The sequence below is a fragment of the Helianthus annuus genome, chromosome 12, assembly GCF_002127325.2.
Source record: "Helianthus annuus cultivar XRQ/B chromosome 12, HanXRQr2.0-SUNRISE, whole genome shotgun sequence".
Classification (NCBI taxonomy): Eukaryota; Viridiplantae; Streptophyta; class Magnoliopsida; order Asterales; family Asteraceae; genus Helianthus; species Helianthus annuus.
Window position 1 is genome coordinate 13,557,737 of NC_035444.2, and position 17,773 is coordinate 13,575,509.

Below are 17,773 nucleotides of genomic sequence, written 5' to 3' on the forward strand. Positions count from 1 at the left end.
GTGGGACGCGCTTCTTTTAAAATTTCTAAATCATTTCTTAATCTAATATTTTCTTTATTCAAACGGTTAGGGTTGCAAACGAACATGAACAATACCTTGTTCGTATTCGTTTGTTAAGAAATATTTTTGTTCACGAACACTTACCGAACGAGATTTTATGTTTGTGTTCGTCTTCTACGGAAATGAGCTTGGTCGTGTTTGTTTGTTAATTTTAAGCAACGAATGTTGATGAACACAAATAAGCACATACTAATGTTCAAGAACATAACATATAATACACTAACATTTATTAAATATTATTTGTCGGAATTTTGAAGTATATAAATAAAATATAAAAACTAAAAACACTAACGAACTATCAAACACAAACGAACACGTTACCAAACAGTCACGAACATAAATGAACGAACACGGGCCTCTGTTCATGTCCATTCATTAAACTAAATGAACGAAATTTCTTCTTCATTTTCATTCGTTTAATAAACGAACAAATATAAACAATTAAACTAAACGAACAAATTTCTTCTTCATTTTCATTTGTTTAACAAACGAACAAACACAAACAAACTTCTCGTAAAACACTATACAAATTCACCAAACATTTTTTTCATTTACAACCCTGCAAAAATTGGTATAGCATGTACCTACCACTAACCGTCACCTCAAAAAATTACATTTTTAGCTACTTTTACATTTCCACATTTTCAATAACAATATTTTTTGTGGTCCATGTGGATACCCTCTGACTTTTTACTTCCTATCTCTCTCTCTCTCTAACTCAATCCATCACACTTTGAAGTCTGCACGTTAACCTTCTTCCCCAAATCCACTTCTTCTCCATACCTTCTTCTTCTTCTTCTATTATCATCACCAGATCTCCCTTCACCTCATTTCCTTCTATCCACACCACACAATCTTACCTATCTTCACACAAACATATACATATCATGTATCATTCATTTATCATCTCATCAACTTAGTTATTTTCACCTGTTTCCTTCACCGAATGATCCCAAAGTTAGGGTTTCCAGTGCCCTAATTGAACCGCTGAATTTGTTTCAACTTGTATGTTAACGGTTATATAGCCCGAGCCTGAGGCTCGGGATCTGGAATAATGGCTTCGGAGGATGAGCAGCATGATCGGTGGATCACAGAGTTTCCTAAAGTTAGCAATGCGTATTTGCAGAAATTCAGACTCTATGAAACTCGCTCTGTATGATTCTCACATTTCTGTAATCTGTTTTTTTTTTTTTTTTTTTTTTTTTTTTTTTTTTTTTGCTTTGCCTTTTTGTTGGTTTGTAGTTGTAGTGTTTGAAGTATATGGTTGTTTGCTTTCTGTTATGAGTTTGTTAGGGTTAGGTAATATGTAATTAGAATGTTTTAGTTGTTGTTAGGGTATATGTGCATATTAATTGAGCATAAAGTCTGTTATTGATTAACCTTTATGTGTGTGTGTGTGTTTAGAAGGTAAACACTTCTTAGTAGGGCTGTAAAAGAACCGAACATTCAGCGAACAGTTCGGCGGGAAGTTCGTTTGGTTTGTTTAATAAGCGAACAAACATGAACAAGAAGTTTCGTTTGATTGACTATATGAACGAACACGAACAAAGGTCCCGTTCGTTCGACTGCGTTCGTGAACGTTCGGTAATATGCTCGTTTATGTTCGTTCGTGAACGTTCGTATATTTATGTTTGTTTTGTGGCGGTAGTAGACTACCTATGTATTGATTGTATAATTTGGTGGCTGAACTTGACTACTTGTGTAACGTTTAAGGTTAACAATGTTTTTTTTTAAATTTCATGTTAAATGTTCGTCTGTTCACAAACAACTAAATTTCCTTAACAAACAAACATGAACATAAACATTTGTTCGTCACGTGTTCATGAACTGTTTGCGAACAACCTTTTTCCTTAACGAGCGAACACGACGGTTCGTTTACAACACTACTTCTTAGCTTAACCTTTTCCGGTTATTAGTATTAATTATATTAAGGCTTGTGTTTATATGTCATAGAAAAATCAAGAGTGGAATACATTTGTTGGTTATATGGTGTGGGTTGTATGTATGGTTGGTGCACTGATCTATGCAGTTAATATCGGTGAGATATCGGTGATATATCGGTTATATCGGTCATATCGGTCCCTTAGTAAAATATCGGTGTCAAATATCGGTCAAAATATCGGTACCGATATTATCAGCGATATTGACCGATATTTGACCGATATAACCGATATATCACCGATATTTGACCGATATAACCGATATATCACTGATATATCACTGAATTATTGGTGTTAAGTTGCTATATATATAAATTCTGCATTATATTAAAATTACCGATATCCCACCGATATCTCACCGAGATAACCTATATTTCAAATATCGGTCCTTTACCGATATCCGATATTTTACCGCATTAACTGCATAGGCACTGATATTTATTGTTTATGAACGTGTGTGTGGGACAGGATATATAACTCTGATCTACGGATGTAACGGATCTATCGTAAATCATTATGGTTTTATTCTTCCTACCTTAGAGGTTTCATTGCTTGAAAGTGTCAAAACAAAGATATACTGACATCCCTAAAGTGATCATAATATGAAGCTATTTGAATAGCAAATCAACTTACTTGTTATGTTTAATTACATATAAATAGTCAAGTGCACCGTGTACGTGGTTCCCTTATTGTAGACTTCCTTGCCTTTCAGTTCTAAATGTAATTCTGCGTCATTTTGTTTGTTCAGAACTTCTATATGATCGGACGCAGTAAGAATAAATCAGTTTGGAGGGTGTTAAAAATTGACCGGTCAGAACCTACTGAGCTTAATATCACCGAAGATCCCACAACATACACTGAAATCGAATGTTATGATCTTCTAAAGCGTATTCATGATGGAAATAAGTCTACAGGGGGCCTTAGATTTGTTTACATTTGTTACGGGATAGTCGGTATGCTCTATTCCGATGTTTTTAAAGAACAAACGTTTACTACAATAATTGATTCTCACGCTTTCTTACTTTCTTTTATATTGTGGTGAATTCAGGGTTTATTAAGCTTTTGGGACCGTATTACATGCTGCTTATTACAGAAAGACGTAAAATTGGCGTAATATGTGGTCATGCAATTTATGCAATTACCAAGAGCGAGGTCGTACCGATTCCGAATTCTACTGTTCAACCAAGTGTGGCTTACTCTAAGGATGAAAACAGGTCTTTGTCAATTCTGAAAGTAAATGTAGAATGTACTTTTGGTACTTCTAAGCGGATGCTATGCGAAGCTTTTAGAAGTCAGAACTACTTTTATTCATATGTATCTTCATAGATAAAGATTGTTAATGACAGATTTCTATTACATATCTCGTTCTTACTTTTATTATTCTTCACTAGCATTATGGTTGTTGTGATACTAATTTAAACTGTTGTTAATTTGTTATTAGGATTTAATGTGAATGTTTTTTAGTTTTTGACAATACAGCTCGTCATTTTTTTGCGTGATTTAATAACTGTTGACTTTGCTATGATGTTTGACTGCGCTGACTAGATACAAGAAGCTCCTATGCTCAGTGGATCTTACAAAGGACTTCTATTTCAGCTACTCGTATCATATTATGCATAGTTTTCAGAAGAATATATCCAGCCCTGACACTGGAAACGAAACGATGTTTGTTTGGAACGCGTTTTTAACTAGCACGGTTCATAATCAGCTGAGGAATAATCTCTGGACAGTACAACTAGTTTATGGCTACTTCAAACAGGTATATATAGCATTCATTATGTTTTATTACATTAAATGGTATATCATATTCATGCTAGCATGCTTTTAAAACTACAGTATAATCCTGGTAATGATTTTGAATTTTTCTGCCAAAAATAAGGTCAAAATTTCAATAGGTGAGAAGGATTTCAAGTTGACCCTCATTGCTAGACGGTCTCGCCATTATGCTGGAACCAGGTTTGATGATAAGAGGCTTATCATTTTAAGGATTATCGTTGATTTATGGATCAAAAATGTCATTTTCGTCCCTGAGGTTTGGCTAGTTTTATGACTTTTATCCAAAGGTTTGTTTTTCCGCACCTGGATCCAAAAGGTTTGAAATCTTGCCATTTTCATCCGGCTCATTAACTCCATCCATTTTCTCCGTTAAGCCAGGGGTATTTCCGTCTTTTTTGCTAACTTAAAGGGCAGTTTGGTCTTTTTCACTTTATGTTAAAAGACTGAATACCCTAAAAAGGCGGGGAATTGCTCTTTAAGTTAACAAAAAAGACGGAAATAGCCATGACCCATGACTTAACGGAGAAAAATGGATGGAGTTAATGAGCTGGATGAAAATGGCAAGATTTCAAACCTTTTGGATCCAGATACGGAGAAACAAAGTTTTGGACGAGAATCGCAAAACTGGCCAAACCTCAGCAACGAAAATGGCATTTTACTCTTAAGATATTCATTCTTTTACTCAATGACTCATTTTACCACTGGTTTTTTAGATATTTAAAACGAGGGGTAAATGAGAAGGGTCGTGTTGCCAATGACGTTGAAACAGAACAGATTGTATTTGAAGATGTACCTGATGGATGTCCAGTGCAAATAAGCTCTGTTGTTCAAAACCGAGGTTCAATACCCTTGTTTTGGTCCCAAGAAACTTCAAGACTAAATATTAAACCTAATATTATATGTAAGGCTAATAAAATACTAAATTTCTTGTATCTTGATTAAAATTTCCCATAGTTTCATTTCATTTATTTATTTATTTATCATTGTAGTGTCAAAGAAGGACCCCAAGTATGATGCGACCCGACTTCACTTTGAGAATCTTACGAAGAGATACGGAAATCCGATAATTATATTGAATTTAATTAAGGTAAAGACAGTCTTGCATGTCATGCAATTGCAATTGCAAATGCAAGTGTCTGTTTTAGTATGTTTATCAGTTATCGCCGTTGTATGTCCTAATAATATTTAATAATCATGTGGTTTTGCAGACCAAAGAAAAGAAACCCCGGGAATCTCTTCTTCGCATGGAGTTTGCTAATGCCATTGAGTTGATTAATAAAGATTTGCCTGAGGAAAAGCGTTTAAAGTTTCTTCACTGGGATTTAAGCAAATATTCTAGAAAGTATGTTGCCCTCTGCCCCTACCAAGTCTTCTGCTATTTTCATACGACATTTATCTGACCTTGACTTTTTCTTAATCTTTGATTTTTCAGCAAATCTACAAATGTGTTGGCACTTTTGGGAAAAGTAGCCACTTATGCATTGAATCTAACTGGTTTCTTTTATTGTCAAGCAATCCCAAATTCAGCGTCCGATGAGCCATTAGACCTTTCGAGGTAAAGTCGAATGCAAACTCAACTGTTCGAATATTAATTTGTATTATCGTGCTAGATTTAGGATCCTGTACATTAATCCAGAAGTGTGAGAAGTGTATTATAACACTATATATAACGCTATATAACACCATATAAACACAGTATAACACAATGTAACACCTTATAACACTATGTAACACTATATAACAAATATAACACTATATTTTGTCTGATAGCATGTCTATGATAGATGTATAGTGTTATATATTGTTATATAGTGTTACATAGTGTTATATGGTGTTACATTGTGTTATACGGTGTTTATATGGTGTTATATAGTGTTATATATAGTGTTATAATACACTTCTCGCACTTCTGGATTAATGTACAGGATCCCTACCCTATCGTGCTAATGGAATAAAGTTATATTCTTATTATTTTTAGTTTGTGCAAGTGTCGTTAATACATAGGGTCATGATGCAGGGATGATGATGGTGGTGACATGTACAGTTTCCAGACGAAAAATAAAGATGCTGGCAACGTCAGTTTCAAGCCTCTTAAATATCAAACAGGGGTCTTAAGAACAAACTGCATCGATTGTTTGGATCGTACAAATGTTGCTCAATTTGCATACGGTTGGGCTGCACTTGGTCGCCAATTGCATACTATAGGTTATATAGATACCCCTGATATTGAACTAGATTCCGCTTTAGCAGATGATTTAATGAGAATTTATGAAAAAATGGGTGACACTCTAGCACTACAGTATGGTGGTTCTGCAGCTCACAATAAGGTAATGCGTTATCATTACAAATAAATGAATAATAATGGTTAAGTACTTAAGTAATAACTAGAATGCTCATACGGTCATACTTAAAGTGCTAATTGCATAAAAATATAACTAACTTTGGTATGATTTCTATTTCGGTTTGTTAACTTATTTTACTCTAGAAAAACTCACCAAAGTGTCAGTTTCTTGATTTATGGTAATTTACCTAAGATAAATGGTTTCAAGTGCCATGTTAGAAAAAAAGTCATCATGGTCAAAAGTTATCTTTATGCCACATCATCATCTTGATATTCAATAAAAAATATTAAGGGTTAACCTTGAATCCTAATTTATATACTTTGATGGTTTTTTTCTAGCCTAGAAAAGGTTGCTTATCTCAACATGCAATTAGGCCTTTAGAAGAGTGAAGCAAATATATTGCTTATTTACAATTGAGTAAAGTACACGGATGATCCCTGTGGTTTACTAACATTATTTAGTCTCCAACTTTTTCCAAAAGTACACAGATGGTCCATGTGGTTTGCACTTTGTAACGTATTTAGTCCCTAACCAACAATCTAAAGGTTTTAGCATGTCCAAGTTAGGGACTAAATGCGTTACAAAGTGCAAACCACTGGGACCATCTGTGTACTTTTGGAAAAAGTTGGAGACTAAATGCGTTACAAAGTGCAAACCACAGGAACCATCTGTGTACTTTTGGAATGCTAGGGACCAAATCCAAAATTTTAGTAAACCACGGGGACCATCAGTGTACTTTACTCTTTACAATTCATGTTTCTCTAGTTGACAACTATGCTTTTGTGATCACTTTTTGTATCAAACTTTGCCCTTTTATACTGCATAATAAATTAGTAATATAGTGAGTTAATGTTTTCTTCTATCTTTCTACGTAGATATTTTCCCAGAGAAGAGGTCAATGGAAGGCTGCAACTCAATCTCAAGAGTTCTTTAGAACTCTACAACGTTACTACAGTAATGCTTACATGGATGCCGAAAAGCAGGATGCCATTAACTTGTAAGTGAAATAAATCTTTAATATTTTAATAAAAAAGTCATATATTTACTTGTGTCATTCTCCATAATTGTGAACCGGGTCGATGTTTAAACAGGTTCCTGGGTCACTATCAGCCGCAAATTGGGAGACCTGCACTGTGGGAATTGGATTCGGACCAACATTATAATGTTGGTAGTCAAGGTTCTAACTGTAAAGTGGAAAGAGCTAGGTACTATTTTGTGATATTTTACCATCAAAAAAATGAGTGAAATGCCATTTTCGTCCCTTAGGTTTGGCCAGTTTGCGACTTTCGTCCGAAAGGTTTAAAATCTTGCCATTTTCATCCGGCCCGTTAACTCCATCCAAGTTTTGTCCGTTAACTCAAAGGTATTGCTGTCATTTTTGCCAACTAAAAGGGCAATTCGGTCTTTTTCACTTTATGTAAAAAGACCGAATACCCCTGAAAAAGACCGAATTGCCCTTTAAGTTGAAAAAAAAGACAGGAATAGCCCTGACTTAACGGAGAAAAATGGATGGAGTTAACGAGCCAGATGAAAATTGCAAGATTTCAAACCTTTTGGATTTAGATGCAGAAAAAACAAACCTTTGGACGAAAGTCGCAAAACTGACCAAACCTTAGGGACGACAATGGCATTTTACTCACAAAAAAAAATTAAAATAAAATAAAGATATTAGAAGATACCCTGATCAATTATTAAGTGACAATGTAGTAAAAGGAATAAAAAATCTTTCTTCCACGAAATCTGACTAAGTGTACGTTTATGTAAATGCGCAGGCTTATTAAAAGGTCGTTGTCGGTCGGCAACATGCTTTATGATGACAACATCCTCTGTGATAGAAATTCTTCTGTTGGAACTGCTCAAAATGATGAAGAATCCTTACCTGAAAGTGATTCGTTTTATCAAAGGTCAGATTATTTTTTTTTATAATTTTTACCACTTATTTAAATTTTTAATTTGTGAATCACAAAGTTTGTAAGATATGAGAAAGAACTCGTGGTATTTGTGCAGCTATACAGACTTAAAGTCTTCTGATGAATGCACCGACAGTGCTCGAATATTTTACAATAGAGATTCCTTCGACTGCTCAAATTTTCTTGATGTTGATTGGCTTTCATCATCTGGAAATTCATTTGAAGACGAAGCATATGAAAGGTAATTCATGATGTGTTTTATCTAGGTGTTAAGTATAAAAAACCAAAACTTAATTATTTTCATGTTGTGTTCACTCCTAGTTTTATCCATAATTTTTTTTACAGTCTGTATCTACTTTGTCATATGTAAAACCTATGTTTAGGGCTGCAAACGAACTGAATGTTCAGCGAACAATTCGTGAACTGTTCGGTAGGAAGTTCATTTGTAAACGTTTGGTAACGTGTTCGTCAATAACTCATTAGTGTTTTTTATTTTATTATTTTTTTTTAAATACTTCACAATTCCGACAAATAAAATGTTTAATAAGTATCCTGTATTATATTATATATTATGTTCATGAACACTTGTTTGTGTTCGCTTGTTTTCATTTGTGTTCATGAATGTTCATTTGCGTTTGTTAGCTAAAATTAATAAACGACACGAACACGTTCATTTCCTTAACGAACGAACACGGACATAATATCTCGTACGGTAAGTGTTCATGAACAGTTCGTGAACACATATACTTCCTTAACAAACGAACACGACCTTCGGTTCGTTTGCATACCTACCTATGTTAACCTTGTCATCACTTTTTGGCTGTAGATCAACACTTGTAGGCTCCCCCATGGGCGGTCAATCATCTGAAAATGTCGTAAATGAAATGTGCACTTTTGCTAGTGATTCTGAGATATGTACTAATGTAAAGGTCGGTTTTCTTATTTCATCAAATTGTTATTTTCATCTTACCATGAGAACCCGTTAGGGAAAACTCACGGCTAGGGCTGGCATATCGTGTATACCTGTACACGATAATACACGATACACGAAATCCCATACACGACCACGACACGATAAGGTTTCGTGTCCAGTTTTCCATACACGAACACAAAATACTTTTTAACAGGTATACACGATAATTACCTGTTAATACCTGTTTTCGAATGTTTCAATAATTACATATCTAGAAACCTGTTCAGTGAAACAAAAGTTGCCAAAAGTTCACAATATGCTTAAATAATGCATAAACGCATAATCCGTAACAAGTTTGAAACAAAATCCATAAATGAAAAATCACAAAAGGTTTAAATAATTCATAGCATCCATTCAAAACAATGTAAAGTTCATTGGAATGGGAACGGGAAGGGTTAGGGAAACTAGAAAGATAAATGATAAAATCAGGTTTTCAAATCACATGGTCACACTAAATTATATTTTTATTATATTAAAATTGTTAACATGTATTAACAGATACTAAACAGGTAAACAGGTATTTTACCTGTTTAGACACGAAAGTTAACAGGTATTTTCGCGTCTACCTGTTTAGTACCTGTTACCTGTTAAGGCCATACACGATACCTGTTAACTTCGTGTAGGTTTGTGTCGTGTATTCGTGCACGTGTCTAAAATTGCCGGCCCTACTCACAGCCCCACCAATACCTGGGCAGGTGGCCTTCAAGGGGTTTGTATTTGTGTTTTTTCTCTTATTATTATTTTTAACTTGGGTGCAGGATGGTCAAAATCCCGTCGGATGCGGGTTTTCAGATAGATTTGCAGAATGGGTGACTCATGGGGATATTGTGTTCCCTTGATCAGTTTTGTCAACGAAACCGAAAAACGGAAAAACAAAAGACAGTCTTACCAGTGAGCAATTAAATTTGAGTCATAACCTAAAAGGAAGTGGGCTGCAAAGGAGAAATAAATGGTAAGATGATATACCATTAGACAAAAGTAGCGCCTGCATATTCTAAAATGATATAGAACCCCGGAACCCGCTTTAAAAGTAAAGGATGCTAACCGTTGTAACAAAATGTATGTACAAACATATGCATGAGAGAATTAGAACAAAAGAGTAACAAGCTACAATTTTTTTCATAATTTGAAACTTTGTAAATAAGTTTGTTTGATTTATTGTTGGTACCTATTCTTTTATGATGATTGGCACTGCAAATCAACTGATCCAGACGTCTGACCATTCGGATTCAAATTCTAATTTGATGCAAAGTTAAAAGTGTGTATTGGGTTTTTAAAACCCGTTTCATTTTTAGAAATATTAATATATATATACGTTTTCTGGCTCTGTCACAGTGTTCTTAGAGAGCCAAACTAGACTGGCCGGTAGAACCGGGAACTGCGAGTAACATAAAAGTCCAGCTTCATACAACTACAATGGCCTTGAAAAGTAAATGTTTATTCGTAATGTCCAATCCGATGCCCACAGGCGCTATTAGGAACTAAAGGTTTCTGTAAAAGAAAGACGAATTGGATTCTTGGCTTACTGATATATTGACAGTTTGACCAACGACGCTTTTAAGTTTACCTTTTGCCATCAAAAGGGCAATCCTAAAGAAGAAGTAACTTTCTACTATGTGAATTATATAGAAATTAAAAGAGTTGTTTCACTTCGATTGTAAAATATTATCTTATTACAAAAATCCATGGCTGGCAGTTCTCCTCCTCCTCCTCATCCTCCTCCCTCCTCTTCCTCTTCTTCAAAGAGAGAGAGTGACAATGGCGGTAGTGGGAAGAAGCCGGAGGGCTGACTAGCAGCGGAGGTAGCTACAATGGGGTTAAGTATAGAGATAAAGAGGAGAAAGGTGGCTACACGGTGCGGTGAAGAATGGAAAGGGGGAGAGAGACGGCTAGGTGGTTGTGTTGTAGCGATGACGGTGGTTGTAAACGGAGATTAGGAGGTGGTGCACATCACCACCAATTGTCTTCTTTTTAACCTTAGGCTATGGCTTCACCAAGGGATGCTCACAAGTCACAAGCGAACATTGAGCGAGCATACATTTGCTTGTTTTAAACATAACATAATGTAAAAGTGAGATTACCCTTCATTCATCAAATTACAACTTACAAGCATGGTTGTAAAACAAGGTCTCGAAGTCCGAGTACTCAATGCAAGGTAGGCTGCCGAGGCCCGAGTACTCTTCGTCTAGGCCGAGTGCTATCCTTTTAGGCCAAATACTTTCAGAATAGCATGAACTATTATTTTGTCAATAGATCATAGTTTGAACTATATTAAACATGTCATAAAAAAACAAGTATAATTAATATTTAGCCTATGGATCATAGATTGAACTAAGAAAATCGTCTTAAAAATTATTTAGTCTATGGATCATAGATTGAACTAAGAAAATCGTCTTAAAAAACATGACGCACTTGATTAGCTAAAACCGTAATATTATCACAAAAATTCACAAACGTTTAAAAGTTCCAAAACAGTTTCAAGTAAAAACAGCAAAGAAGCCAAGTTTGCATGTTCCACAAATTTAAAGAACCCTTAAACAATATCCATTTCAACAAAACATGATAACATCCGGATACCAAAACCTACTAAATTTTGCAACCTGACACAAACTTAAAATTATCCTCATCCTTCAAAACATTGTACTCTGGTCTTCAATAAAATTTCAAAAATAACATAAGAGTTGACAAAATCATGTTTAATCCCAACCAGTAGCAGCGGCACCCTCAGCGGCAGGTACAGGTGCTGCCACAGCTTCCCATCCATCAGCAGCACCAGCTACTGGAGCTGAAAAAAAAAACAAAAAAAAAATATATCAAATACTTCATCGATCACCGCTTCACAGCATACATGCAATGTAATATTAATTAGTATGTCAAACTTAATGACATGATAAAATTATTTAAAAAAAAAATTCAATTTTTTAATTAAAAATGGAGTAAAGTACACAGATGGTCTCTATGATTTCTTAAAATTTTGGATTTTGCCCCAGCTTTTTAAAAGCACACAGATGGTCCCTATAGTTTGCATTTTCTAACACATTTAGTCCACAGCTAACAAACCTAGAGGTTTCAACAAGTCAAGTTAGGGACAAAAAATGTTACAAGGTGCAAAACACAGAGACCAACCTTTTAGAAAAAGTTTGGGACTGAATACGTTAAAAGATGCAAACCACAAAGACCATCCATGTACTTTTGGAAAGCTGGGGACCAAATTTAATATTTTGGTAAACCACACGAACTATCCGTGTACTTTACTCTTGAGAATGATTTAGAACATTTATGCATTAAAAAGGTACTTTTTGGACACTTTCGGCCAGAACATTTTCTGCATTAAAAAGGTACTTTTTTGGACACTATTCGACCAGTTTGTCGGTCTGGTTCTTCTACTCTATTTTGTTATATTGTCTGCTAATGATAGAACATAACCTAAGATTACTCATTCATAAAAAGCGTTACAATTTCTACTTTCTTACCATCAGCATCGGTCCAACCGCCTGCACCAACTGGGGCACCAGCAATTGGTGGTTGGGCCACATCAGGGGCCCATTGTGCATCGGGAATCTGGGATGACCATTGATCATCCATTCCAATGGCACCGGCTCCGTAATCTTTGTAATCTGCTACAGCCAATTCATCCTCTTCTTCCTTAGCCTCCTCTGGTTCCCTGTAGAAGAACAAGTCAACCTGCAAAAACAAATTACGTTTAATAAAAATTCTACGACTGTCGTCACAAAACACAAGTTCTTAGATTATTACCATAACATCCCACTTGTGTCCTTGAGCAATCACACCTCGCATCTGCAAAACCATCCTTGCCAAAAGCCAAAACAAACATCCAATGCTGTGTTTCCCCTTGTTGTTAGCAGGGATACCGATGTCAACATATCTCATGGGAGAATCAGTGTCACAGAAAGCAATGGTGGGAATGTTTCCTAATGCAGCCTCCTTAATGGGCTGTGAAAAAACAGTCATGATGTCAAAAACAAGTTACAGCGGATAAAAAGTTAAAAACATTTGCATCCACATGAACTTGATTAATAAAAGTACAAACCTGGTGATCGGTACGTGGGTCCGTCAAAATGAGAAGACGCGGCTCACTGAAAGATGTTTGAAGCTGGTTGGTGAATGTACCGGGAGTGTGGCGACCGGCGATCGCATGAGCCCCAGTATACTGCGCGAACTTGAGCACAGCCCTTTGACCATATGGTCTAGCAGATTGGACAATAATGTCCTGTGGGTTCTCAATAGCGACAATGACCCTAGCAGCCATCTGCAGCTTTTCCCATGTCTTTCCAAGATTGATGATGTAGATTCCTATACGAAAAAGTTATTATGATTGTCAGATACATGAAACAACCGCCACTATAAGTGCAGAAATGAGATAAAAGGATTCACACTACTCAAAAGGTTATAAGAAACAAAACTAAATCAAGTTGTGTTGATACTTAATCGATCTGTTTTCAATTCAACATGCTTGTTTCTTTTTAAGTCGGGGTTAATTATGTGAAACAAAACTAAAACTAATGTTTATACTAAAATGATCTATTTTCAATTAAACATGCGTATATGATCTTATCTCTTCATTATAAGCAACACGCTTTCAACTCCTTTAATATACCAATGCAATTATACAGATCGAAGAACATTGTCCCCAAAGATATTCAACAATAATACGGCAAATCTGTCAGAAACAACACACTAGAATCTGCATCTACACAATCTCAAAACTACAACAATTTTGATTAATTAGCTAAAACAATTCACTACATATGATCCTAACTATTTATACTAGCTAAAAATAACAAATAAGTCAACCAAAATAAAACATTCTAAAACCTAACATTAATAAAATGTCAAAAAACTAGATGCAACCTCAAAACTGCAATAAACTTAATTAATTAGAACAATTCACTATAAAAAAATCCTAACTATTCATACAAACAACAAATGATAACAGCTCAATCTCAACAATATCAAAACAATACTACTTAAAAACAGAAAATAAATCAAACATAACAAAACATTCCATAACCTAACATCAACAAAAACTAGATACAATCTCAAAACTCTAAAAAACTTAATTAATTAACACAATTCACTATAGATATTCTTAGCAATTCATACAAATAACAAATAATAACAGCTCAATCTCAACAATATTAAACAGTTTCACCTGTAACCTAATATCAACAACAACGAATAAACTCAACACTCAACAAAACAATGAATAACGATAACAAAATCTAAACAGTAAACTAAACAATCGAACAAATTAGCAATTATATACCGTCGTTACGGCGCTTGAAGACGTAACGTTCCATCTGAAAATCGCAGTTTTTGGTGCCGAGGTGGACTTCAGCAGACAACATCATCTGCACATCGGCTTCCTTTGTTGATAAAGCTTTAGGTTGCGCCATTGTTGTAGATCCGATCGGCGGTGGTTGACGGTGGCTTTGCGACGGCGCCGGTGAAGAGAGAGTGAAAGGTTGAGGTGTGTGGTAACGGCCAAATGAGAAATATTTAGAGGGGCGAGTATAAACCCTAGATGGGGTGGTTTTACGAAAATACCCCTTTGTTAATGTATATTTTGAACCCCTTTAGTATGTGTTTGTTACATATATGGCTTTGATGTTAGGTTTGATGTTTGTTAATATGACTTGGTTGGTGTTTGTTTGCTAAGTTTAGTTAAGTGTAGAGGTATTTGTTTGTGTAAAAAAAGTGGTACGTCTCACACTTCTCAGACTCTGAATTAACCAAAATTCGTCCTTGGGTACAACAAACTGAAAAGTTAAACACTAAATCAATCAACATTCGTTTTTTCAGTACCCAAAGCCAAAAAGATAGAACACTAAATTGATATACGCCTTTAGTGACTCTCGTAGGCGTCTCTAGGATCGTGAGTTCTGGTTTTCTCACTGTCCTAAATGTACGATCACATCTTGTACTCCGACAAAACCTTAAATTTGAATCGACGTTGAAGGTTGAGACAAAACCAATACAATGACTACGCCCAAGAATCTAGCAACTTAGCAAGTTCAATGAGATTTTGGTCGGTATCAGTTCGGTTCAGTACGCAACTCATACAATGTCGGCACTCAGTATACTTAAAAAGAAAATAAAATGAGTTAAAAACGTATATTATTTATGGTATAAAGAGCGAAAAATGAACTTGAAACATGTATTGCTCACACCGATTGGTATCTACATCTCAGTTTCACTTGCCCTGTAAACTGTCAATGGTGATTAAATTGAGCATGTTATGATTCCACAAATAATCAAGATAGTGAACTATCGATAAAATAGAGCATGTTATAATACCGCTGATACGAACAAAAATGGTAATTAAGCTCTTATTAAGCAAGAAAGAGCACGAAATAATTCTCAGTCAATTTGCTACCATCTGATTAGTTGCAATCCCTTTATGGTTAGGGTTACTATTTACTTACATCTATAACCTGCACTACTAAACAATACCGTAAGACCCTTCTTACATGTACCATAGCATATTAGCTAAACCTAGTGTGGTTAGAAGGTTAAGAGTTAACTGTTATTTTCGTTCTTGTGGTTTGTTCATTTTTGTCATTTAAGTCTAATTTTAAAAAATGCACCGGTTTTTTCCATGACATATTGGAAACGTATCACTTCAGTCCAAAAATTAAAACACAGTTTAGTCAGATAGGTTAAATTAATGGTATTGTTGTCAATTCATAAAATAAGGTGAAAATAAAAGATATATAAATTGACAATAATACCCTTCATTTAACATGTCCGACTTAACTAGGTTTTAATTTTGGACTAAAGTGGCACGTTTCCAGTATGTCAGAGAGGAAAGTTGTGCATTTTTGAAAATTGGCCTTAAATGGCAAAAACAAACAAACCACAGAGACGAAAATAACAGTTAACTCGAAAGTTAATTATAGTCAAACATGTTTATCAAATTGGATTTGTATCTTGAGCCAATTTGTGTGGGCCTTTATTTATATGTGTATTTTTAAGGTTTACGACTTTACCCTATGTATACAACTAGTTGATGCCCCGCCCGTGTTGCGGGGCGATGGCCAAATAATTCTCAATCAATTAAAAAAACACTATTATAGTTTTGTTAGGAAAAAAACTAAAACGATGACAAGACCGTAGTTCTGAGCTCAGGGCAAAACTGTAGTTTGTCAAGATTAATGAGCGAGTGTTAGGCACCTCCTTGACATGGAAAAAAATTAAATCCAATCAACCAATTAAAAAAACACTTTTATAGTTTTGCTAAAAAAAACTAAAACGATAGCAATACTGTAATTTGAAGTGAGGGCAAAGTTGCATTTGTTGACTTGGGTAAAATCGTAATTTGCCAAAAGTTAAAGTGATGGCAATACTATAAATTTGAACCGAAGACAAAATCGTAATATAACTATGCACTAAGGATAAAATCGTAATTTTAAGCTGGGGACAAAACTATATTTTTAATTTGAACTCGGGCAAAATCAAAATTTTGAAATGATGGCAAAATCGTAATTTGAATTGGGGGGCAAAAGCATACTTTTATTTTGAACCAGTCAAAAACATAATTTTAAACTTAAGGTGAAATCATAATTTCTGAAAGGGGCAAAAATGCAAAATCGTCATTTTTAGTTTGGGCAAAAGCAAAAAATTATTTTGAACCGGGGCCAAAATTGTAGTTGTAATTTGAGAAAAAAAAATTATAATTTTGAACCGAGAGCAAAATCGTAATTTTGAACGAGGGACAAAAACGTAATTTTATTTTGAAGTGGGGCGAAAACAGAATTTTATTTTAAATTAAGGACGAAATCGTAATTTTAAAGCGAATATAAAATAATAAAACCGGTGGTCTAATAGGGAAGTGCCACACAACTGTGTGGCACTATTCCCCTCAGTTTGTTTTGTATATGTTGAGAATGAGAATGAGAATGAGAATGAGAATGAGAATAAGAATAAGAATGTTATTCGCATTCACAATACCGATTTGTGTGGGCCTTTATTTTTGTATGTTTAATAGTGATGCTCGTAGTGCATCAATAACTCTTTATGCCTTTCCATGAACCATATGATTTCATATATTTGAACAAAAGCTTTTCCATGAACCATATGATTTCATATATTTGAACAAAATTAGTATTTACTACCGTTTAAAATGATAAAAAAAAAATTAAGAATCTTTATCCAATGGCTACTTTTTTAGCCAGTAATACAATTAAATCTGAGTCAGTAGGGATACAGTCCCGCAAGACCGGTTTAAAGGTTTAACAGTAATTTATTTATAAGGGATTCAAACCGTTCTTACTTCCCCCGATTTGATATTATCTGCCTTAAGGAAGTCCTACTAAACTTGAATCAAGTCCTCGCAGGATCTATACACTGAATGAGACAATAACTTTACCGAAACCACCCTTCTAACCCCCTTCAAGGCAGTTAACGTGTTTTATATAGACCGTAAAGATACAAATGAGTGAATCAGCAAAATATGAAGAGATTATAGAATAAGGTTCATTTTCAATATTAAAAACTAGATACTATAGTCATTAATACAAACCCGATTAAAAAGTTAACCAAAGTTTGGAAATAAAAAGTAATACATAAATGACTCATCTTCACCAAGTGGTGTAAGAGATTAGCTAATCATGGCATTTGTTTGACAAAACTCTTACGATCAATCTTGGATCCCGACACTACTACACACTCTAAATATGAATGAATGTGGTGGATGATAGTGGAGTGGTGGCATGTGTGAGAGAACTGGTTTGCCAAGGGATGGATTGCAAT

General features: G+C 34.9%; 2 protein-coding genes across 2 annotated transcripts; one reads left to right on the plus strand and one right to left on the minus strand.

The window, feature by feature from the left end:
* Window positions 1-755: 755 nt before the first annotated feature.
* On the plus strand, window positions 756-10,180 carry LOC110894163 (phosphoinositide phosphatase SAC2). Its single transcript, XM_022141351.2, has 16 exons — window positions 756-1,213; window positions 2,749-2,953; window positions 3,049-3,214; window positions 3,546-3,759; window positions 3,880-3,956; window positions 4,490-4,677; window positions 4,766-4,863; window positions 4,985-5,118; window positions 5,209-5,331; window positions 5,794-6,103; window positions 6,994-7,115; window positions 7,210-7,323; window positions 7,891-8,022; window positions 8,126-8,269; window positions 8,855-8,957; window positions 9,760-10,180. The coding sequence occupies exons 1-16, from the start codon at window positions 1,115-1,117 to the stop codon at window positions 9,838-9,840; spliced, it is 2,310 nt and encodes a 769-aa protein (XP_021997043.1). The 5' UTR covers window positions 756-1,114; the 3' UTR covers window positions 9,841-10,180.
* A 1,296-nt stretch (window positions 10,181-11,476) lies between these two features.
* On the minus strand, window positions 11,477-14,551 carry LOC110894164 (40S ribosomal protein SA). Its single transcript, XM_022141352.2, has 5 exons — window positions 14,289-14,551; window positions 13,053-13,315; window positions 12,758-12,955; window positions 12,475-12,685; window positions 11,477-11,786 (listed from the first exon to the last, which is right to left on the minus strand). The coding sequence occupies exons 1-5, from the start codon at window positions 14,416-14,418 to the stop codon at window positions 11,698-11,700; spliced, it is 891 nt and encodes a 296-aa protein (XP_021997044.1). The 5' UTR covers window positions 14,419-14,551; the 3' UTR covers window positions 11,477-11,697.
* Window positions 14,552-17,773: the final 3,222 nt, after the last annotated feature.

What these genes read in the sequence shown, in the direction of transcription:
- LOC110894163 (XM_022141351.2), top strand. Translation starts at nt 1,115, where the DNA reads ATGGCTTCGGAGGATGAGCAGCATGATCGGTGGATCACAGAGTTTCCT. An exon ending in CATTTGTTACGGGATAGTCG is followed by an intron (nt 2,954 to 3,048) that starts GTATGCTCTATT and finishes TGGTGAATTCAG; the next exon opens with GGTTTATTAAGCTTTTGGGA. An exon ending in GTTCTGCAGCTCACAATAAG is followed by an intron (nt 6,104 to 6,993) that starts GTAATGCGTTAT and finishes CTTTCTACGTAG; the next exon opens with ATATTTTCCCAGAGAAGAGG.
- LOC110894164 (XM_022141352.2), bottom strand. Translation starts at nt 14,418, where the DNA reads ATGGCGCAACCTAAAGCTTTATCAACAAAGGAAGCCGATGTGCAGATG. An exon ending in ACCCACGTACCGATCACCAG is followed by an intron (nt 12,956 to 13,052) that starts GTTTGTACTTTT and finishes GTTTTTTCACAG; the next exon opens with CCCATTAAGGAGGCTGCATT. An exon ending in CGGTTGGACCGATGCTGATG is followed by an intron (nt 11,787 to 12,474) that starts GTAAGAAAGTAG and finishes TTTTTTTTTCAG; the next exon opens with CTCCAGTAGCTGGTGCTGCT.